We start from the raw sequence: 19,513 nt of genomic DNA, 5'->3' as shown, positions 1-19,513 counted from the left end.
TCAATTTCCATTGAGGCTGCAGTACCGGTGTTTGTCCACTGGAGGGAGCGTCAGGCTTCTGGTCATCCAGTTGTTTAACTTAACTTTGTTCATGTGTGGGGGGGAAAAAAAAAACACCAGACACAAAAATACAAAAACAAGCTTTTAATTGACCGCGTTCGGCCAGTGCAAAATATTCCATCACATTTACAGCCTCACGTCTTCCCTCCGCCTTAACGACCAGATGAAGTCCAGGATCAGGACGGAGCTCCTCGTCCCTCGTCACATGGGACAGTCGTAGATGTGGATGGCCCGGTCGTCCCCGGCCGAGATGATCTTTGAGCCGGTGCTGTTGTACTTGACGCTCCACACCTGAGGGGGGCAGCACGAGCACAAGCCCTGGTCAGGAGACACTGTATCCCCCACACACCATTAAACTCTACAGTAACTTAGCTCAGGTTTTTGGTCAAATAAATAAGTATAAGAAGCCAAGAAAAAACATGGATCCATGTTAATGTGGACAGTAGAGAGGAGACAGTGTAGTGCAACATGACCGTGGCTCCTCCTCCAGCGGCTGACAGACTGTCGCTGCAGGTGTTACTAATCTCGGGGGCGCAGAGTGAGTTTGTCACCTGGTCCTGATGGTCGAAGAAGGTGTTGATGCACGCTCTGGAGCTGGCGTCCCACACCTTCACGCTCTTGTCAGACGAGCTGAGGGGAGCAGACGAGAACAAGGGGATGTTTGAAGGACGTTTGCACAGGTGGAGGGAGCTCGCCGCTCTTATGAATGATGATGTGTGATTCCTTTATCTGTGCTGGTGGAGCTCTGAACCATCAGCCATTGTGACGGTTTCCTTCACCTGGACACAAAGTGAGTGTCGTCCGGGGAGAAGGCCACGTTCAGCACCCAGGAGCCGTGTCCGCTCAGCGTGCCGGCCAAGTTGGCGTGTTGCCTGTGAAAGTTCCAGGAAGTGTGAGAGCCAAGAAAACACTAAAAACAGTCAGGATAATTAATAATAAGTGACTGAAACTCACACGTCGTATATTTTGATGTAGCCGTCGTCGGACGCTGTGACCAGCAGCTGGGAGTCTGGGGAGAAGGTGAGGGATCGGATGGGCATGGCGTGGCCTGAGGGAACAGGAAACACGTGTTTTCCACAGTCTCACCTCCGCTGGGTGCTGGAAACTCAAACATTTTTGTCTTTGGCTACTTAATTGTATTATCGTTGAGTTTTGAGCTACTTCCTGCAGTTTTTTCCAACATAAAAAGTCCTAATCCATCCAAAAAAAAAAGCTTGATGACTGTAATTATTGACACCTTCCAGCGTGTGGAGCAGTTTCCCGGTGGCGATGTCGAAGATGTTGATGATGCCATCGATGGCGCCGCTGGCCAGATACTTTCCGTCAGGGCTCTGAAGTGCAAACAAAGATTTAAGGCCGTAGAGGAAGAGCGGAGGATGAGGCGTTTCAACGTGGAAGCTGGGAGAGCAGGTTCAAGGGTCAAAACGAGGAGGAACACTAATCTAAAGAGCAAGGTCGGGGCGGAGACGGCGAGGATTTACGGCTCCGTACGTAAGCGATGCTCAGGATGAATTTTCCTCGAGTGTCCAGAGAGTACTCCTTCTTGCCACTTTCCACGCCGAAGATGTTGACCTTGCCGAGGTGGCTTCCTGTGGCGATGTACTTGGAGTCGGGGGAGAAGGCGACCGTCCAGGCGTCGACTGCACAGAGCAGAACAGTCCGTCAAACAAATGTGACTTTATACAGATTCTTTTTACACACGTTTCCACAAATGTTTCTTTTTTTTTTATCTTGTTACAACCTATAATTTAATAATAACTGTCAATGATGTAATAATTTAACTATTTTAAATGGAATGAAGCCCATAATGGAATGACAGTAGTATAACAGAAATCTGAGTCACTGTCAGAAAATTTAGCTCTTAATTTACTATTAAATAGTAATGATAACATTAAGGAGCAGCCTTAAAAATAAAAAAACCTTTAAAAATGTAACAAATGCAGCCAATAATGTAATAATACATTAAAAAAAACTGAATTTATTAAAAGCTTTGCTAAGAGGTTTTGTGCAGTTTGCTCATCAACATTAAATCTAGTGGATATGATAATAGTCAATATTAAACTCGCTTTCAATCATGGTTGGAAAAAAATGTTTTATTATTTTAATACCTCATTGGCAAGTTATATAGTACATTATTGACTTCCTTGCTTTGAAAATGGTCAAATTCTAAAGTCGCTGGCTTTAATTGGCCATGACTACATGCATTACATTAGCATAAGAACTGTGGTGAAGAAAAGATGAATTGCACATGTAGATGCATATAATAACATGTTTATAAAGAAATTGCAAAAATAAGACTTCTTGAAATTCAGGTGACAAATCAAAGCAAGATTTCCTTATGTCTGCGTGTAGTTAACATAAACAAATGGGATGGATAAAAGAAAATTACATTACATTTTAAAACTTTACAAGCTGCACCTCACATCTGCATAGAAGACCCCGGAGCTGCCTTTTGTTCATTTGAGTCACTGTTGATGAGATTACCACTGATGTAAACAATGTGATGTACACTCTGATAGGGCTGAACGATATGGGCAAAATTTCATATCTCGATATCCATGCCAGATATCTCGATATCGATACGATATATTACAATGGATTCAGTGAAAGTTAAGCATTTTTCAGAAAAATAAAAACATACAGGGCATGAAATTCGTCAACATTTTAACAGGCCCTCTAAATTTTTTCAGCAGGTCCTCAGAAAATTTTAACAGGTCCTCAAAAGTTTTAACAGGTCCTTAATTTTCAATTTTGTAAAATGCTGATCAAAAACAGGATCCAACAATAATTTTTTAATTAACTGTTGTATTTTGTTGTGCTTGTTTAGTTCTGTTGATATCTATTTGCTGCACGGTGTCTGGGATGGTATATCTTCTTATGCTATATGGCCCACCTTAAGTTGCAAATTTATAAAATTATTTTTATTTATTTTGGTGCAGGTATGCATGTTGCTAATTGCTGACTGAAGCATCCCAGCTTTGACAAGTTCCTTTGGTGGTGGTGGCACATTAACCCTAGAATGCATGCCAGCACAAATCACATTTCATATAATGTACTTGCACCCAATTGAAACTTAATATTTAGCTAAGATCCTGCTGATGGCTGTGAATGTTAGTGTAGATTCTGATTCTATTCAGTTCTTAATCTGACCAGGTTTTGTCTCTGTATTTATCAGACCCTGAAGGACCTCTCTCACTGATGTTCATTGATGTTGTTCTGCAGCTGTGATTGCCTCATTCAGGGGTGGAGAATTGTAGTATCGCAGTAAATCATTAACTGTTTCGGCAGATTTGCATATTTACAGGTACTACTGTTTAAACCCATTGCTGTCATTGTGTTCTCAAGTATTTGTTGTTTGGAGTTCACAGCAGCGCCTGAATCCAGCAGTACCTCCTTCAATCCAGCAGAGGGCGCATTGTGATTGTTAGATGCATAGTGCAGCGTGAAGCACAGAGAAGAAGAATGCAAACATGGAATCCCAGAGTTACGAGGCGTGTTGGTTCTGATTGAGTCATTAAAAGAGACGCAACGCAATTTCATGATAAAAAAAAAAGCCAACAGGCGGTAAGGACCTACTTATATGGCACCTAAACCGGCGGAGATTCGATCTCAATTGGTCCCCGCCGCCATTTTATAGGGAATTTCGCGCCTTGATAATACAAAAGGATGTAAAAAAAAAATGCAGTTTTTAAAAAAAAAATGAGAACTCACTGCCACTACCACCAAATTCGTTTGTGCAGATTCTGCAGCCGCCCTCTCTTCAGCTCTCATGTTGTTTTGCTTACTCTCAGCCGCGTGGAGCACATGCCCTTCTCCTCCCTCCCTCCTGCCCCTCCCTCTGATGTTTCTCATTGGCTGCCATCAGCTGTCAACCAGTAAACGAGGTTTGTGGTTGGCTGGCCTGACCTGTGCACGGACAAGCTTACGTGCAGGGCAAGCAGGGGAAATCTTGATATCGTCGATTTTGAGAAACTAATGTCCTGAATGTTCATATCCCGATATCGATATGATAACGATATATCGTTCAGCCCTACACTCTGAGGTGAAAAGGGGGACACTGGACTTGAGGAAAAGTTCTGTCTGGAGGAAGAAAAGAGGAAAAAAAAAAAATCCTGTCTGCAGTTGTTTGACCTCGACCAACCACTGAGCGAACCCGAGTGTCACTAATGAGAGCCGACATGGCATTTAGACCAAGCCCAACGTGAGTCAGTGTGAGACCGTGGCATTTCTGGCTGTGGGGTCCCTGAGAGGTGAGCACAGGAAATAAAATACAGGATGAGTGGAGGAGCTGTCGTCCCCTGCAGGTTTTTTTTTAATAAAATCGCACGCTCTGCACCGATTCCAGTGATCTGATGTGTCAAACCAGACGTAAAGCCCTATTTCAATAAATCCTTCTTTCTTAAGAAGGATTCTTCTCAACATTGTATTTGTATCCTCATGATTGCAACAAAAACCTAAAAAACAAACAACTTGAAGCAATCAATCCATCCAACTGCAACATTTTTCGCTTATGTGAATGTGTTATGTGTAGTCATTCTGAGGTCTAATCCCACCTGGGCCAGCATCCATGGACTTGATCTGTTTTCCAGACTCGAGGTCCCAGAGGCGGATGTGTGCGTCGAGGGAGCTGGAAGCAGCGATGGCTCCGTTGTGACTGATGTCCACTGACACCACGCCCAGCTGGTGGCCCTCCAGAGTCCACTGCAGCTCCAGCTTCTCGTCCGACCTGCATGGAAGCAGCATCAAGATGATTATCTAGTCACATCGAATCAAAAAAATTCAACATTTTAGCTGTTTTAACTAAGAGAACATGATTAAAAACTCCTGAACACTACTTACTCTTATATCAGTAACATTTACTAAATATACCATAACTCTATATGTCTGTCTAAACCAGATATCAGATAATTAGATGGATGAATGTACCATTTCCAGACTTTCACCATGTCATCTAGTGAACCAGTGACGATGGTTTCTGAGCCGTCTGCTTCACTTTTACCCCACGCTGCGGTCCAAATGGCATCATCGTGAGCTGAGGGGAAAACAGGTGCATGTTAAATGAGGCTCTTTATCAGAATGGACACTATGTCTGCAGTGGGACTATGTTATACGATTCCATTGATTTAAATAAGTGACAGCATGCAGCAGATTCCAACATGTGACAACACATGAAACAAACTAACAGTTCAGAGATCATCGTGCTACTCACCGTGTTCTTGCTTGAACAAAATGCTGTACTGAAAAAAAAAGAGTTTTCAGTTAATCTCTGAGAGAAGTCCAATAAAGGAGAAATAATCTTGATGCACAGAATAAGGCGACATCTAGACGTGTGGCTTACTTGAGTGCTCATTGTTTTGGTCCTGATGGTCGGATAGCTTACCGCGACCTGAAATCCACAATAGGTCGAGTTAGCAACACGCTCAGAACCTAAGACCGAATGAGGAAAGACACACAATGCTGATTTCTCAGTTAATCGGGTTTAAAACAGTAATGCAGGCGAAAAGTGATGCTAACTTCAGGAGCTAGTTAGCTGCTCTATTGTCAGTAGAAAAGCGCGCGGTTTACACAGTTCCGACCCTGCTGGCTGCTCCGCGACACCGAGAGAACACGGCGATGCTGATATCAGACCCCAGCCTACCTGTAAAATCTCCGATTTGATGTTTAATTCAATGTTTCAGACCCGATGATTTACATGTGAGACGCCATGACAACATGTAACGTCACTTCCGGTAACTCGCCTTTTCTTCTTCTTTTCTGCTTGACAAGCGCCACAGCGCCCCCAGCGGAGCTGAGGCCAAACTGCCCTCCCAATATTTGCACAAGAAGAATTCATGAATTCTTTATAGTTTCAGATTTAGTTTTTTTAAGCCTTTTTTACAGGAAATGACGAAGCAACAACTGTCCAAATTAAAACATGACAAATAATTAGATCTTAGTTACATTCTGGAAATATTTTAATAAGTACAAACAAATCAAAGTAAAAATAAAATCTGGGGACTCTGAAGGACTAAGCAGAAAACTATTCCAGCACGTTCATTACAGCTGGAAATAAAAAGAAACATGTAATAACTTACTTTTATATGGTGAATGTGTATATTTATATACATGAAAGAATAATTAATGAAGCACATTTGAATAAAGCTACACTAAACCACGTTTACAAATGGTCAATGTGTTAGCTCATAATTTCAAATGAAAGATCTTATTGTTATTTCTCTTATTGCAGACAGTCAAGAGTTGACTGTTTCCTTCAATATACTGTGGGTTCACCAGTTAAATACTATAAACACTGTTGTCATATATTGTGAAACTGTTGAATCACAGATTTAAAAAAAATAGACATTAAACATTAAGGCAGAGAGCTGCCTGTTCTCGTCACTATGCAGTCAGTGCTGCCAGTTTGGACAGTTCTGGTAATTAATAAATGATCCGTGAATAAGTGAAGCTGTCCAGGAACATCACAAAATTTAATACTATTTAATCACCTGTTTGCAGGTCACCTGTATGTGGCAAAACAGGTGCACAGGAAATACAGCAGAATCATAAAACATAAATAAATTCCTTATGTTTTGAAGCAATGTTAAAAAAAAACTAAGTATTGAAATGTGTCCATGCATGCTGCTTGAGAAAACTATTTACAGCTCTCCTCACTTGGTGAATCATTGCAATTCATCTTTAAACAGACTGAAAACTTTGCTTGAAATGCTTGTTCAAGATCTCTTACATAAAAACAGGCGAGGGACGAAAAGGTCCCTTCCAAATTGCACGCCATCAAAAAATGATTGATGCAACGGATACAGCAGAATATATGAAATCCTAATCAGTTTCCACACCCTCTGTCGGAAACACTGATAAATACAAACACGTTCTGCTTTCCTCAGGCTCATTGGAGTTTCCCGCTGTTACAGACATCAGTGATAATGATGCAGCTATTTTCAGCCGAGAGATTCATTTGCATGTTCAGAGGAGTTCCACTGGCTACTGTGGAACTGAAAGCTTGTTTTATCATTTCAGTGAAGGTCATACACAAGATTTGCACAAGAATGATAACTGTAGCTCTTAAAAGCATCAAATATTGAATCATGCTTGATGTTTTTTTTCCTGTTAACTCAGTTTCAACGCTGATCTTCATCTGTTGTTTCTTTCATAGGTTAAAAAGTACAAGTGAGTTTTACTACAAGGAAGTTCACCTGGTTTAACAAAACATTTAAAATTCACATCGTGTTGCAGATTTTAGCATTATATCTTACAATGAAGAATCATGTTTTGAGTTTGCATGTTCTACCTGCATGTCTGTGGATTCCCTTTTGTTTTTTCATTACATCATGCACGAGTTTCCCGACAGCTCGATGAAGTGCACGTATTCGGGTGCGACCTGCCTTTGCCCTGAGCTGACTGGGATCAACTGGTGACCTGAACTAGATGAAGTAGTGAGTTAACAGTCGCCGACTGGCCAGGGTCCGTAATGGTCTTGGTTTGTAACTCAGAGCACTTTTTAAAGTCTTTTTGCAGAGAATAAAGAAGAAGAGAGAACTTCACTATTGTGTTTGCTCAAGGGCACCTCAGCAGTGGTTTTGTCCCAACACTGCAATTCAAACAAGAAGTGGTCACACCCCTGGTTCAGCAAAACATGATGATGCGCAAATAGGAATAAATTAATAATGCAGTAGAAAACAATGCAGAATGAATTTAAAGCCTGTGGGAAAGTGCAAGAAAATATTGTTTGTTTCTGGGGAATTGAACCTTCTCTTTGATCTATATTTGCAGTTCACAGCTGGTTGTTACAGAACAGTTTGCTGTATTGAGTTACATGTATTTATTCAGCAATGCTGAAGAAGAGGGCAAAGAACAAACTTCATAAAGTGAGCAGAAGTGCATAAAACACAGAAAACAAAAAACAAAGTGGGCGGAATGTGATTATGTTTCGGGAAGATTTCAATAATTCAAATTCCCCCCGTGCGTCCATCTTCAACACCCAAATTCAGGAGCATGGGAGGTCCCGGCGAGGGACGGGTGAAGGCAGGGTGAGCCCTGGAGGGAGAAGCTCCAAAGTCAGGAATCGAACCGGGACCATGAGGTGGAAGTGCCAACCACTTCCCCAAGGTGCAGCCTTTTACTCAAACTAAAACTTTTCGTTGTTCTTCTAGTTTGAATGCTGTTTAATTTGAACCGATAAACTGTCCTGATGTTGGTCCATGTCACCGTCATTATGTTGGTGAACTGAAGTTTTCCCCGACAAGCCGAACGGCCTACAGATCCAGTCTGAGAGCTGGTCTGAGAGTCTCTGGTCCCAGGAGGGAGCGGCCTCGTCAGCCCTGCTCTCCTGTGTTAATGGGACAGTGTCTCCCGGGGGGAGGGACCGGCTCTGCCTCCCGTTAAAGACAGTAGCTATAAAAACAGCTCAAAGCTGCCGGAACGCCGGCTGATGCAGGGAAGCAGCGGCTGAGTGTGTGTGTGTGTGTGTGAGTGAGTGTGTGTGTGGGCAAGGAAACCGAAAGAAGACCATCACTTGGGTGGAACGAGAGGCTGAGCCCAGAGCAGAGGAGACAGGAGCAGAGCGAAGGAGGAGGAGGAGGAGGAGGAGGAGGAAGAGGAGGGTGAGAAAGACTCAAAGACAGTGAGAGAGAGGAGAGAGGAGAGAGGAGAGAGGAGAGAGGGGACATCGGAGCGTGGAACAGGTTCTCTCTGCAGCTCTCGCACTCACACTCAGCAGACATGCCCAACTTTGCCGGCATCTGGAAGATGAAGAGGAGTGAGAATTTTGACGAACTTCTCAAAGCTCTGGGTAAGATTTCTTCTTTTCCTTCCATTTGTTTGTGTTTTATCCCCCCCCTGCCACCTTCTCCTGGCTCTCCTCCACAGCCGGAGCTCCATCCCTGCATGAGGTTGACTATCCATCATGTGTAATGAAGAAAAGGGGCTTCTCTTGTCCCTTGAGCAAGGCATGCTGGACTCCCAGCAGCATGGTGTTGTTTGGAGGCGAGATTGAGGAGATGCTGCTGAGGGGAAACCCCTCGGATCTGTTGGAGATGAGAAACAGTGGATGCTAAATTCAAGCCTAAACAGACGTGGTATTGTTGCATGAAGTGAAGGGAAGGGGGGGGGCACAACATTATTCATGTTAAGCATTTAAGTAGGGCATGGATTAGCAGTGCCAGGGGAGGTCTGTGGAGCCCAGTGTTGTTCTCCTGTCTCCCCCCATTCATTTCCACCCTTCTTAGACGAAACTGATTGTTTTGATGGTTTAGATTCGGACCGGTTTAACTGGGTCACTCGATTGTGTGTTGCAGCGTTTGGTCACGCCGGGGCTGCTGGGACAGACGGGGCACTGCAAAAGGCCCGGCGTCTTCAGAATAATGTAGAAACCTTGTGGGAGAACACAGAGAGGCTGCGGCCGCTCCGCGGGAACTGTTGACACCAAACTGGATTACATTTCAAACTTTTTGGACGCAGACGCCACAGATATCTGCGCCATCTGGGCAGGTCCAGTGAAACGCGGAGGAGATGTGGTGTGGTGAAGCCGAAACAAAGCGTGCGCTGACGCTACTGTCGCTCTGACTGATAGTTGTGGTTTCTTTCAAAATGACGTTTCATTAAAATTACCAGTCATGCTTGTAAAGTTGGTTACACACTATATTTACCTAATAAAACCTGATTTCAATACAAAATAAGATCAAATCAAAATGGGAAAAAATTGCATTTGGTGCTTGGTTTCTAATGGATGCATGAATACCATGCACAGTTGCACATAAGTTATGTATGGAACTTAACCATACAAATGTAGCCTGGCATGCCGAAGGCGTCTTTCTCATGCTTTCTAATTCAGAGGAATTAAACTGAGGAGGGTTCGGGAAACATTTTCATTGGAGTCATCCTGAAAATTCAAGCCAGTGTTTGTGAAGCCTTCTTCCTCACACGCAACCCTGCCTCCACAATTGGGTTAGCAATTTTAGGCAGCTCAATTAGACTTAAGGAGTAAAGGGAGCCAGAAAATAACAAGCAGCTATCGTGTTTGCTGAGCTCTTGAGCCCAGAAAGCGCTGAAGGACGGGCTCAATATGAAAGTCTTTAAAGACAATTACAGCAAAAACCCCTGAAATCTCTGTGTGAGTTTTGGTTTTTTGAGGGTTAGCAGAGCAACAGCTCCTCTCCTCTATTCCTGAGTGCAACAGGGGGGGGAAAAAAAATCAGTCACGCTCCGAGTTTAGCGCCTCATCTGTTATCGAAATGCATTAACCACATCTGCTGGAGCAGATCGGCCTATTAGCTCTTACATAAGGGCCGCGTCGCCGAGAGAGCTGCGATGGGCAACTAATGAGAACTCCTGCGCCGCCGCGCCGCCACTTTCTATCAACATCTACGGTATATAATTATCTGTTGACTCAGAGGTTCCCCTACTGTAGGAAGGGGGGGTTTCTATCCAGTTACTGGTTGGCAAAGCTGTTTAAACTGAAAAGCAGGCCCCGATTTCACAAGATCGTACAAAACACCTGCACATTTTGTCTCATTCATGTATATGGACTCAATTTTTATGTGAACTGAGATCATGAAATGCCGAAAAACACGGTTGGTTGAACATATGTGTGGATAAAGAGCTGCAGAAACTGGACCTGATAAATGTTGAACCTCCTCATAATAAACATGGAAAAGTAAAATCTCAAGGTACCGTAGTGTCAGAGCTTGACTGGAGGCCTGGCTCGCTCTTCGCCATGCATATTTAATACTATGAAAACACATGGCGTGATCGCTCACATCATGGGTGGGGTCGTGCTCGCTGTCAGATCGCTGCTTGTTTTTCTGGGTGTCGACCACAGTGACTCTGGGACGGAATCAAACCCTCAAAACAAATTAAAAATCACGGTTTTAGGGAAATCTGCAAAATGAAGCATGACTTTGCGTGGAAACGAACGGGGTCTGTACGAATTAACACGCTTTGCTTGCAGGTAGGGGAGAAAAATAATAGATGCAGGACTTTGGCAGGATGTGAAGGCAGATGGCCTTGTGGAGTCGCACCAGGCACGCCAAACAGTTTCCAAAGGTCTGTGTAGTGCCGCGTGTAAAATCACCAAAATCCCCGCAGGCGGTCAGCGCCGGAAACGTCTGACACCAAAGAAAAAAAAAAGAAAAAAATGGAGCTCCTTGACAAAAATCCACAGATTTCTTTCTGTTTTGGAAAAAACTGAGGTTTCTGCCACAGCTGCGGTTACATTTCTTTCTTTCTTTTTTTTTTTTTTTTTGCAAAAAATCTGGCTCAGGTCAAAGTTTAAATTCACACCAATGCAAGGGGACACGCAGTCTGTCTTTATCTGAAGGTGGTGAGCTGATGGAAGCTGGCAGGAGCGTCCTCAAGAAGAGGTTCAGGTCTGGGTGGGGTCAGACTGACACTGAAGGCTGTTTCGAAGCAAAAATTGAAAAATACACACCCCTCCCCACACAGACACACACAGAAAAACATCCTGCACATCTTTGCTTCTTGGTTTTTCTGGTTTTCAGTGATTGGATGTAGATTTTCTTTACGCAGCCATGAAGCCTACAAATGTATAAAATCCTGCAACTGTGTTAAACCTGTTGACTGACCTCTTCCCCCCCTTCGGTCCCCCGCAGGGGTGAACGCCATGCTGAGGAAGGTGGCCGTGGCGGCGGCCTCCAACCCTCACGTGGAGATCCGTCAGGACGGCGAGCAGTTCTACATCAAGACGTCCACCAGCGTGCGGACCACCGAGATCAACTTCCACGTGGGGGAAGAGTTCGACGAGGAGACGGTGGACGGACGGAAGTGCAGGGTAGGAAGACAGACGTGTTTAAATGTGATGTGAAGGAGGGAAAACCTGCAGATTCAACATCCGTCCATTTGGCATTTTATGTTTCATCTCTTTGTAAATGAATTATAAACTCAGTTACTTATTTTTCTGTAGTTATAGAGGACAAAAGGATTCTATTAAAGGAGCTGGAAAGTCTCAAAAACTGGTTGTTTTTTGTGGAACGTCTTTCACTGGATCGACTCGATCTACATCGTTTTCAGTTCAGTAAACCAGTGCATGGTTTTGTGTTCATTAATTTCTGAAATTCTTTAAGCAATTCTTTAAAAAAACAAGAGTAAAAGCTACAACTGTTGATAACAAATACAGGCTACAACTGAAGTTAATCCACAACAGAAGCATGCAGCGGCCTGAGGAACAGGCTTTGTTTTCAGGGAAGACATTTCTGACGGACTATTTTATTCACGCACGAATTTATGTGTTAAAACATTTGGTCAGTTTTAACACAGTGACCAACATGGCTGATTTTTTTAAAAGCACATGACAACATTAATCACAATCATAATCATCATTAAACTCTCTCGTAATCAAAAGTCCGTCAGAAAATATTGTCCCCTGGAAACAAAACCTGTTCTTCCAGCTGCTGCATTCTTCCTCTTCTGCGGCTTTATTATTTAAATTGTGGATTTTGCACTTTTGCTGTGACCTTCGTGCTTGCACTGTGGCCTTTGTGGTTGTGTTGTTGTTTTTGTTGTTGCGTTGACCCCTCTGGGCCACCGTACCACCGTGACACATTTCTCTACACGTTCTATGATGGCAATGCAATAGAATTGTTGGAATATTTGGGATTTTCATTCAAGTAGGAGGAGTCTGTTGTGTTTTAATTACAAATTACACACAAAAATACACATGCAACTGGTTCAGCTATTGGATCTATTTCAGGATATAGGTTGTTGGACCGTCTTCAGAGAGTCAGGCCGACCTGACAGTCACAGAGTTAATACTGTATCTCAGTTTCCCAGTGCGTCCACCGGTGTTTTGCTTTTTGGTGGAAGGATTCACTGAAACATGAAGGTTGTGAGCACTTGCTCACAGCAGTATTTCTTATTCAGTTGGTGAACCTGACCGGATGTTTTAATAGACTTTCCTGCTCTTCGCATCTCTTCCAGTTTGTTTCCCAGGCTCGGTCCACCGTATTGTTTCTCAGGGTTCAATGAAAAATTAATTCCAGCTTTGCTCCTCCGCCGTATTGGTATCATGCTCACGTCTGAGCGAGCAGCCTAACCGGAGCGTCTCCCTCTGAACCGCTCCAGGTCTCGCAGGGCGGACGCTCCCACCTTCTTAAACACTCAGCTCCTTTTATCTCGGGGAAAATGTCAGGCACTCCAGCAATCCTGGATATCGCAATAAATTATACATGCAAGGGGAATAAAGCAAATCTCAAAGAATCTGAAGCATAACAGCGAAACTTGGAAAAAATACAACATTTTATACAGATTTGATCTCAGCACTGCAACAGTTTGGTATCAGAAGGTGAAAAAAGCGGATTAGTGACATCGCAGTAACACTGATGCTCACTAAAAACACTGTTGTGTATGTGGTTCTAATTTATTTTTAATTTTGTACTTGAATAGATTTTTGTAAAGTCTATTTTTTTACTTCAAAAAGTTTTGAAAGTTGTGGCACAGGTTTCTTTTCTAAACAAATATCTCTGTTTTATTTATTTGAGGGTTTTTTCTGACCATGCCAAAGGTTACTTCAGTTATATCTTGTTGATTTTTTGATTTATGAGACAATTCTCTGAAATAAATGTGAAAGAAGGATTAAGATTTGCGCCTGTGAGGAACTTTATTCTTCACCGCTGAATGCCGGAGCTGAAGAATTCAAGATGCCACCATGAAAAAGAAGAAAAAAATCTAATTTAGAGAAATAATAAAACAAGCCTGCATTCCTCCAGACGTGTTTATCCTCCTCTGCTTAGCAGCCACAAGCTGGAGTGAAAACCCATCTTGTTTTGGGGTTGAACATGTGATCGATCATCTTCCTTCTCCGGCATCAGACTGAACGCCGCAGACTGGATCTATTTTATATAGGAGGAAGTGTAGTTTGCAGTCAGTGGGAGTTGCTGCTGCGGTAAATTCACCTGAACTTCCAGCCTGTTGCAGTGAAGCAGCGCAGCGTTACATAACAGGATGACAAGGATGTCAGTAAAACCTGTCCAGCTTTTCTCCCAGCAGCACGAAGAGAAAAACTCTCATCTCTTCTATATATTGGAAGTATATTCACATTTACACCTGTAACATGGGAAAGTTTTAGATTTAGTTCTTTTTTTGCTGTAAATTTAATCCTTATCAAAACAGCACATCCAAAATATATGATTTTATTTTCCCAGCATGTGCAAAGGAACATTTGTCAAGGTTTGATGTGATTATATCGTCTTTCTATTGCATCAAGTGGTTATGAAGGTTGGAACCAGAGCAGTTTATATGATTTAAGGTGCCGCCAGAAGCTCTTTCTCTGTCTCTCCTGGCTTCATGGCTGCAGATCTGAACACATAAACATCATTTATTGTTTGATATTTTTCTAAAATCCCACATCCAGATAAAACATGGCCGACAGGCTTCTTGCTTCGTGGTCCGAGCTCCGTGTTGCAGACAGCCAGAGCAGACATGACCTATTTCGGTCCCGGGAGACGCGGTGGCTCCTTGCGTCTGAGCCCCGGGGCCTGCTGGGTAACTGGGCAGGGCCAGACAGTCTGTGTGGCTTTCTCGCCACATGTGGCGTCTCCGCCATGAAGCCACCCAGTCCAGTTGTCATCACACATTTCTCACGCGGGCTTGTTTGGCTGGAAGCGCCGGCGTCGCAGCCTTTCCCCGCTGCAGAGAGCTCGAGAGCTCGGCTTCAGTCGCAAGATAGCAAACGTATTAAAAACAGCGATGGATGATCAGCCTGGGCCAGAACGTCCACGCTGTGCATCAGCAGATATGAGCCGGACGGGCAGGGGAGGAGCACTGGGCGGCGTTCGGGGTGTTGGCCGACCCTCAGGTGGAGCAGGTTGGGAAGAGGGGGGGGCTAAGTAGGTCTTGGCCGAGCCGGTCTGCACCCGCGGTTGGAGGGATTACACACTGACCTGAGTCTGGCCGGGAGCAGAGGGCTGATTATCACAGCCACCGGGTCAAAAAGCTGCTGCTAATCTGCGCGGGCGATCAGACGCTCACTGCCAGGGGGAAGAGTGACCTGAAACTGAATCATCAATGGGGATCGAGACTGTGGAATGACATCCCAGTGGAGACCATTTACATTTAGTTTCTATGAAAACACAGCTGAGTGTTTTCATGAGTGAAAAAAGGCTGAAGATGCCAAAATGAAGACTTTAGGTTGAAATGCAGTTAACTGCACAAGAGACGGAACATTTCCCTTTCTGCACTCCTATTTTCTGATCATGTTGTTGTTTATGAACCACCTTCTATCAAAAACCACCTCAGGTTCAGATTACATTCTACTATAATTCAAAGAATTTGAAGAGTTTCGGATTTATTTCTGATTGTGATGACAGCTGATAATTCAGGCAAATAATGGTTCTTGTATGGAAGAGGTGGAGGGGTTCGGGTTTATTCAAGAAGCTGATTCAAACACGAGTTTTTAGTTGTTCTTCCTTTCATTAATAATCACAAACATCCACGAGAGAAGCTTTCCAGAATGGCGTTTGACTGATGCTTTGAACTGTGTGATGATTTCTTTAATCAGTTTCGTGTGATCGTGAGCGATCATGTGCCGTCCTCAACCTCCGATATTTGCCTCTCTGGATGATTTGCGATATTTTTAATAAAACAAGCCAGTCTCATTTTGAAGCGATGAGCGGACGCTGACATTACCGGGATAATGTGATCAAACTGTGTGGGAGAGATGAAACTCGGGGAGTGTGTGTTATTGTGGGCCGAGAAAGAAATGTGGCAAAAAGCCCGTGTAAAAAGTTTAGAGGCAGCAGGAAATGAGATCCTCCCCTGTTCTCCGGACTCGCTCATCGTATCTGATTAGCAGGGAGAGACTGAAGCAAAAGCCAAAGGCTGGGAGAGGAAAACAAGGCGCGGGCTGAATCGCTGTGCTCTCAGATGTGTGTGCACAAGAAAAACCACACACGGGAATTTGTCTGTGACTGAGAAAATCCACCAAACTGCCGGAGACCGGAGCCGAGGCTGAAGTGCAGCCGTGGCTAATTGACTGTCTGGATTCTGGCTTTATTGGGAAAAATTCAGAAGGAGAGCTGTAGAAGAGCCCCGCTGGTTTTCAGCGCTGGCAGAGCGGGCGGACGGCGGCCCGCGGGGATCCAACATGGCTTCTCCTCACCTTTGATATGGTGATTAACATTTGCCTCAGTGAGACTGCTGCCTCGTCCAGAACCGATCCAAGGAGCCTTTTCTCTAAAACGCAGAAGAGAGCAAAACCGCCAAGTTTTTACAGATGAGATTCCCAGTCTTTTATTTTAGCTGGATTTTACTGCTTTAACTTTAAAAACTCAGTACGATCTGTTGCATTAATAATGCCTCATATTGAACCATCAAACTGATATTAAAACTGATGATATAAAAGAGGGATTTAAAAAAAAAGACTTCTCTAAGTTTCCTTGTGTGACAGTTGATGAGCAACAAGAAATATGGAGACGCTTTATGGATCTGAAAGTGACCAAAATGATAGATCATCTCCTTTTGGTGTAATCTGGTGTCACGGGATGACCTCTGTCTTGACCTTGCTGCTTTTCATCACTCTGACGGGAAAATTAAAGCAGTGACTTCAAGAAGCATAAATCAGATCCTGAGTAAACCTGTTGAGGTCATATGAAGCATTACCGAAGTGAACTAGCAACCTTTTCCAAGCCGCAGGGCTCCGAGGATTTCCTGCCTTTTTTTTTTTCTTCTCAATCTGCTGAAGATTAACGCTGCTGACTCCTGATATCATGGCTCATTATTTCCTACAGACTAGAGACACATGAGTCATTATTACTGGACACGTTTTCTTTCCCTGAATGGGCTTCATGATGTGTTTAGTGTCATTAAATCATCACGGTGTTAACCTTGCCGTCTGGTCTCGGCTCGTTCTGCCTGCAGAGTCTCGCCACCTGGGAGTCGGAGAACAAGATCCACTGTCAGCAGACCCTGGTGGACGGCGAGGGCCCCAAGACCTACTGGACCCGGGAGCTGAACGGAGACGAGCTCATACTGGTGAGCGGTTTGGGCGAGCTTGATGAAGTCGTGGCTCAGGTGAAGAAAGAAAAGCGAGGAAAGCCTCTTCGATCGGCAGCTCATCTGTATGGTTCCCCCGTTCCGGGACTCGTTCTCATGGAGACCCAGAAGACATCGGCTGCATTAAGATGGGCTTTCCAGGCAGCGAGCGCACTCTGAGAAATGGTTAATGAAACGAGGCAGCGAGTGTATGAGCTCTCCCTGGAGATTCATCCGTAAAGGAAACGAGGGAGGCCGTTTCCCAAAGGGCCCGGCTTTCATCCGCCCCGCCGAGAGTCCTGAAAGGAGAACAAGGGGAGCCGCTACGCTGACACGGCGCTAATACCCGCTGTATTTAACCAGATTAATATGGGCAGGAGTCAGTGGGTCCAAAGCCTCCTTGAACGATGAGCAGGAGAGAGAGAGCGGTCCAAGACCAGCGCACCGGCCGAGCGGTTCTCAGGGACCCCGCGCCCGGCGCTCCCACGCTCTGCCTGGTTGGCGTTGGAGTTCCGAGATGAATGTCTGACGCCCGAAACAACAATACGGACGGTTTAAATGCTGCAGAGTCATCACAGGATGTTTGTGGAGCTTTGTATCGAGGACGAGGGGCTTTATTGGAGTGCTCTGCGTTCTTCAGAAAGCCGAGAGGGCAGCGCTACGAAGCCCTCTCTGCGGCTCTGAGTGATAAAAGCAGGACGTGTTGCAGCGCCTGCCCCGCCGGCGACACCGTGGCCCCGCCGCCCCGGAGGAGCGCCAACATTCACGCTCCGGTGGACATTGATCTGCTCATGCTGCCCTGACAGCGGGCCCTGGATTTCTCTGCTCTTCTCACCTCAGTCCTCGCTGCACGCCACCAGGACAGAAAAAAAAAAACCAAAAAAAAAACCCACCGCCGCCACTCGGTGCTCTCACGGTCCACAGGAGCCGCGGCGTCCCGGGTCTGATCAGTTCTCGTCCGCAGAAACCCGCAGGACGCCACATTCGTCCGCCGTCTCCAGAACGGCGCCCAGTGGGGAGACCGTCTCTCGTTGCGTGCGACTTGCATTTGTTGCCATGACAACGGCAACAAGTGAGCGTGGCCATCACTCACCCGAGACATCCGGCCCAGTTCAGGGGACACAAGAAGCATGGCGGCGTCGGCGTGAGCCTGAAGGACTGCAGCAAGGCAACAAGGGTTACTAAAAAGAACAGTCATGGGAGTCTGGTAACTTATGTCTCTTGCAAAAATATTGAAAAACAACGCAAAATGTATCCCTGCTTTATCTCAGAGCCTTTAAGGTCACAAGGGTCAACATCACAGAGCTCCAGAGGCCCAAAGAAAGACAAACACTCCTCACTGTGTGACTGAAGTCCATTTGTACAGGATGGAAAATTGAAAATTGTTAAGTTCCAAAATCCAAACAGCTGAAATGACCCTTTTTTTTTTCTTTTTCTTTTTTTCCCAGACTTTCGGGGCGGACGACGTGGTTTGCACGCGGATCTACGAACGGGAGTGAAGCTCTGCCGTCCTCCGCCGGACAAACCCCACAGCGCTCTGTCACGCTAACACGCTAACGCATTCTGCAAAGCACCCTGTGTCATGTCTGCATCGTCTGCATCGTCTCCACCCACAGTAGCAGCCTTCCTAGAGCCTGGTAATCGGTAGTGAGTCTTGTAGCTGGATGTCTGGAGTGTCTGTATATCTGCAATCCTGCCGTCCCCGTAGGCTTAGACGTCAGTGCATCAGTGAAGAATTCATGTTTGGTGAAAGGAAACAATTAAAGAACATATGGGAATAACACTGTTTCAGTCCTTTTCTTCTCAACATGAATTTAGATCTCCATGAGGCGACTTTACCCAAATTTATGAAGTGGATGAAAACAAACTGCAGTGAAAGCTCCAACAAAATAGTTACATGTACCGTAATTGTAAAAAAAAAAAAACCCAACAACATACAAATATATAAATATAACATTTCTGATGCACAATTCTTTTTATTCTTTCTTTACATACATATTATGATAAACTGTTTCAAAAGTCTCTGATTTTAATTAGAAACATCGTGATGGTGATAAGAAGAAGAAGAAGAAGAAGAAGAAGAAGAAGAAGAAGAAGAAGAAGAAGAAGAAGAAGAAGAAGAAGAAGAAGAAGAAGAAGACTTTTAGAAAAAAATATGTCATTATAATTTCTGATGTATATTTCTTAAAACCTGGTCATCCAGAGAGTCTAGAGTTATTAGTGTGGAACTGCAAGGAGAGAATAAGTGATGGAACTGAGACGAACCCAGACACACTGCTCCTTTGAAGGAAAAACCCCAAATCCCATCATGCTCCAGGATCCCGCTCCCCGCTGCGACTCCTCGGCCGCCGTCTTTGTGTCTGATGCAGACTGACGAGATCAGAGCAGACAGACTGGAGCGTGAATTCAGAGAAAGGCTTTAACATGCCGCATGACTCCAACGTCCACAGAGACACGAGAGCTTTTTCACCCACTT

At 44.6% G+C, this 19,513-nt stretch overlaps 2 protein-coding genes across 2 annotated transcripts; one reads left to right on the top strand and one right to left on the bottom strand.

The window, feature by feature from the left end:
• Positions 1 to 122: 122 nt before the first annotated feature.
• On the bottom strand, positions 123 to 5,790 carry skic8 (SKI8 subunit of superkiller complex). Its single transcript, XM_030096649.1, has 11 exons — positions 5,699 to 5,790; positions 5,399 to 5,446; positions 5,270 to 5,297; positions 4,987 to 5,092; positions 4,614 to 4,786; positions 1,552 to 1,700; positions 1,298 to 1,391; positions 1,015 to 1,108; positions 840 to 932; positions 612 to 690; positions 123 to 351 (listed from the first exon to the last, which is right to left on the bottom strand). Exons 2-11 carry the CDS (start codon positions 5,408 to 5,410, stop codon positions 262 to 264), a joined length of 918 nt encoding a protein of 305 aa, XP_029952509.1. The 5' UTR covers positions 5,411 to 5,446; positions 5,699 to 5,790; the 3' UTR covers positions 123 to 261.
• Positions 5,791 to 8,645: 2,855 nt separating this feature from the next.
• On the top strand, positions 8,646 to 18,722 carry crabp1a (cellular retinoic acid binding protein 1a). Its single transcript, XM_030096667.1, has 4 exons — positions 8,646 to 8,845; positions 11,664 to 11,842; positions 16,924 to 17,037; positions 18,486 to 18,722. The coding sequence occupies exons 1-4, from the start codon at positions 8,776 to 8,778 to the stop codon at positions 18,534 to 18,536; spliced, it is 414 nt and encodes a 137-aa protein (XP_029952527.1). The 5' UTR covers positions 8,646 to 8,775; the 3' UTR covers positions 18,537 to 18,722.
• Positions 18,723 to 19,513: the final 791 nt, after the last annotated feature.

This window comes from Salarias fasciatus, chromosome 7 (assembly GCF_902148845.1).
Source record: "Salarias fasciatus chromosome 7, fSalaFa1.1, whole genome shotgun sequence".
In the NCBI taxonomy this organism is placed as follows: Eukaryota; Metazoa; Chordata; class Actinopteri; order Blenniiformes; family Blenniidae; genus Salarias; species Salarias fasciatus.
Note: the sequence above shows the minus strand (reverse complement) of the source record. Positions and strands in the feature narration are given on the sequence as shown.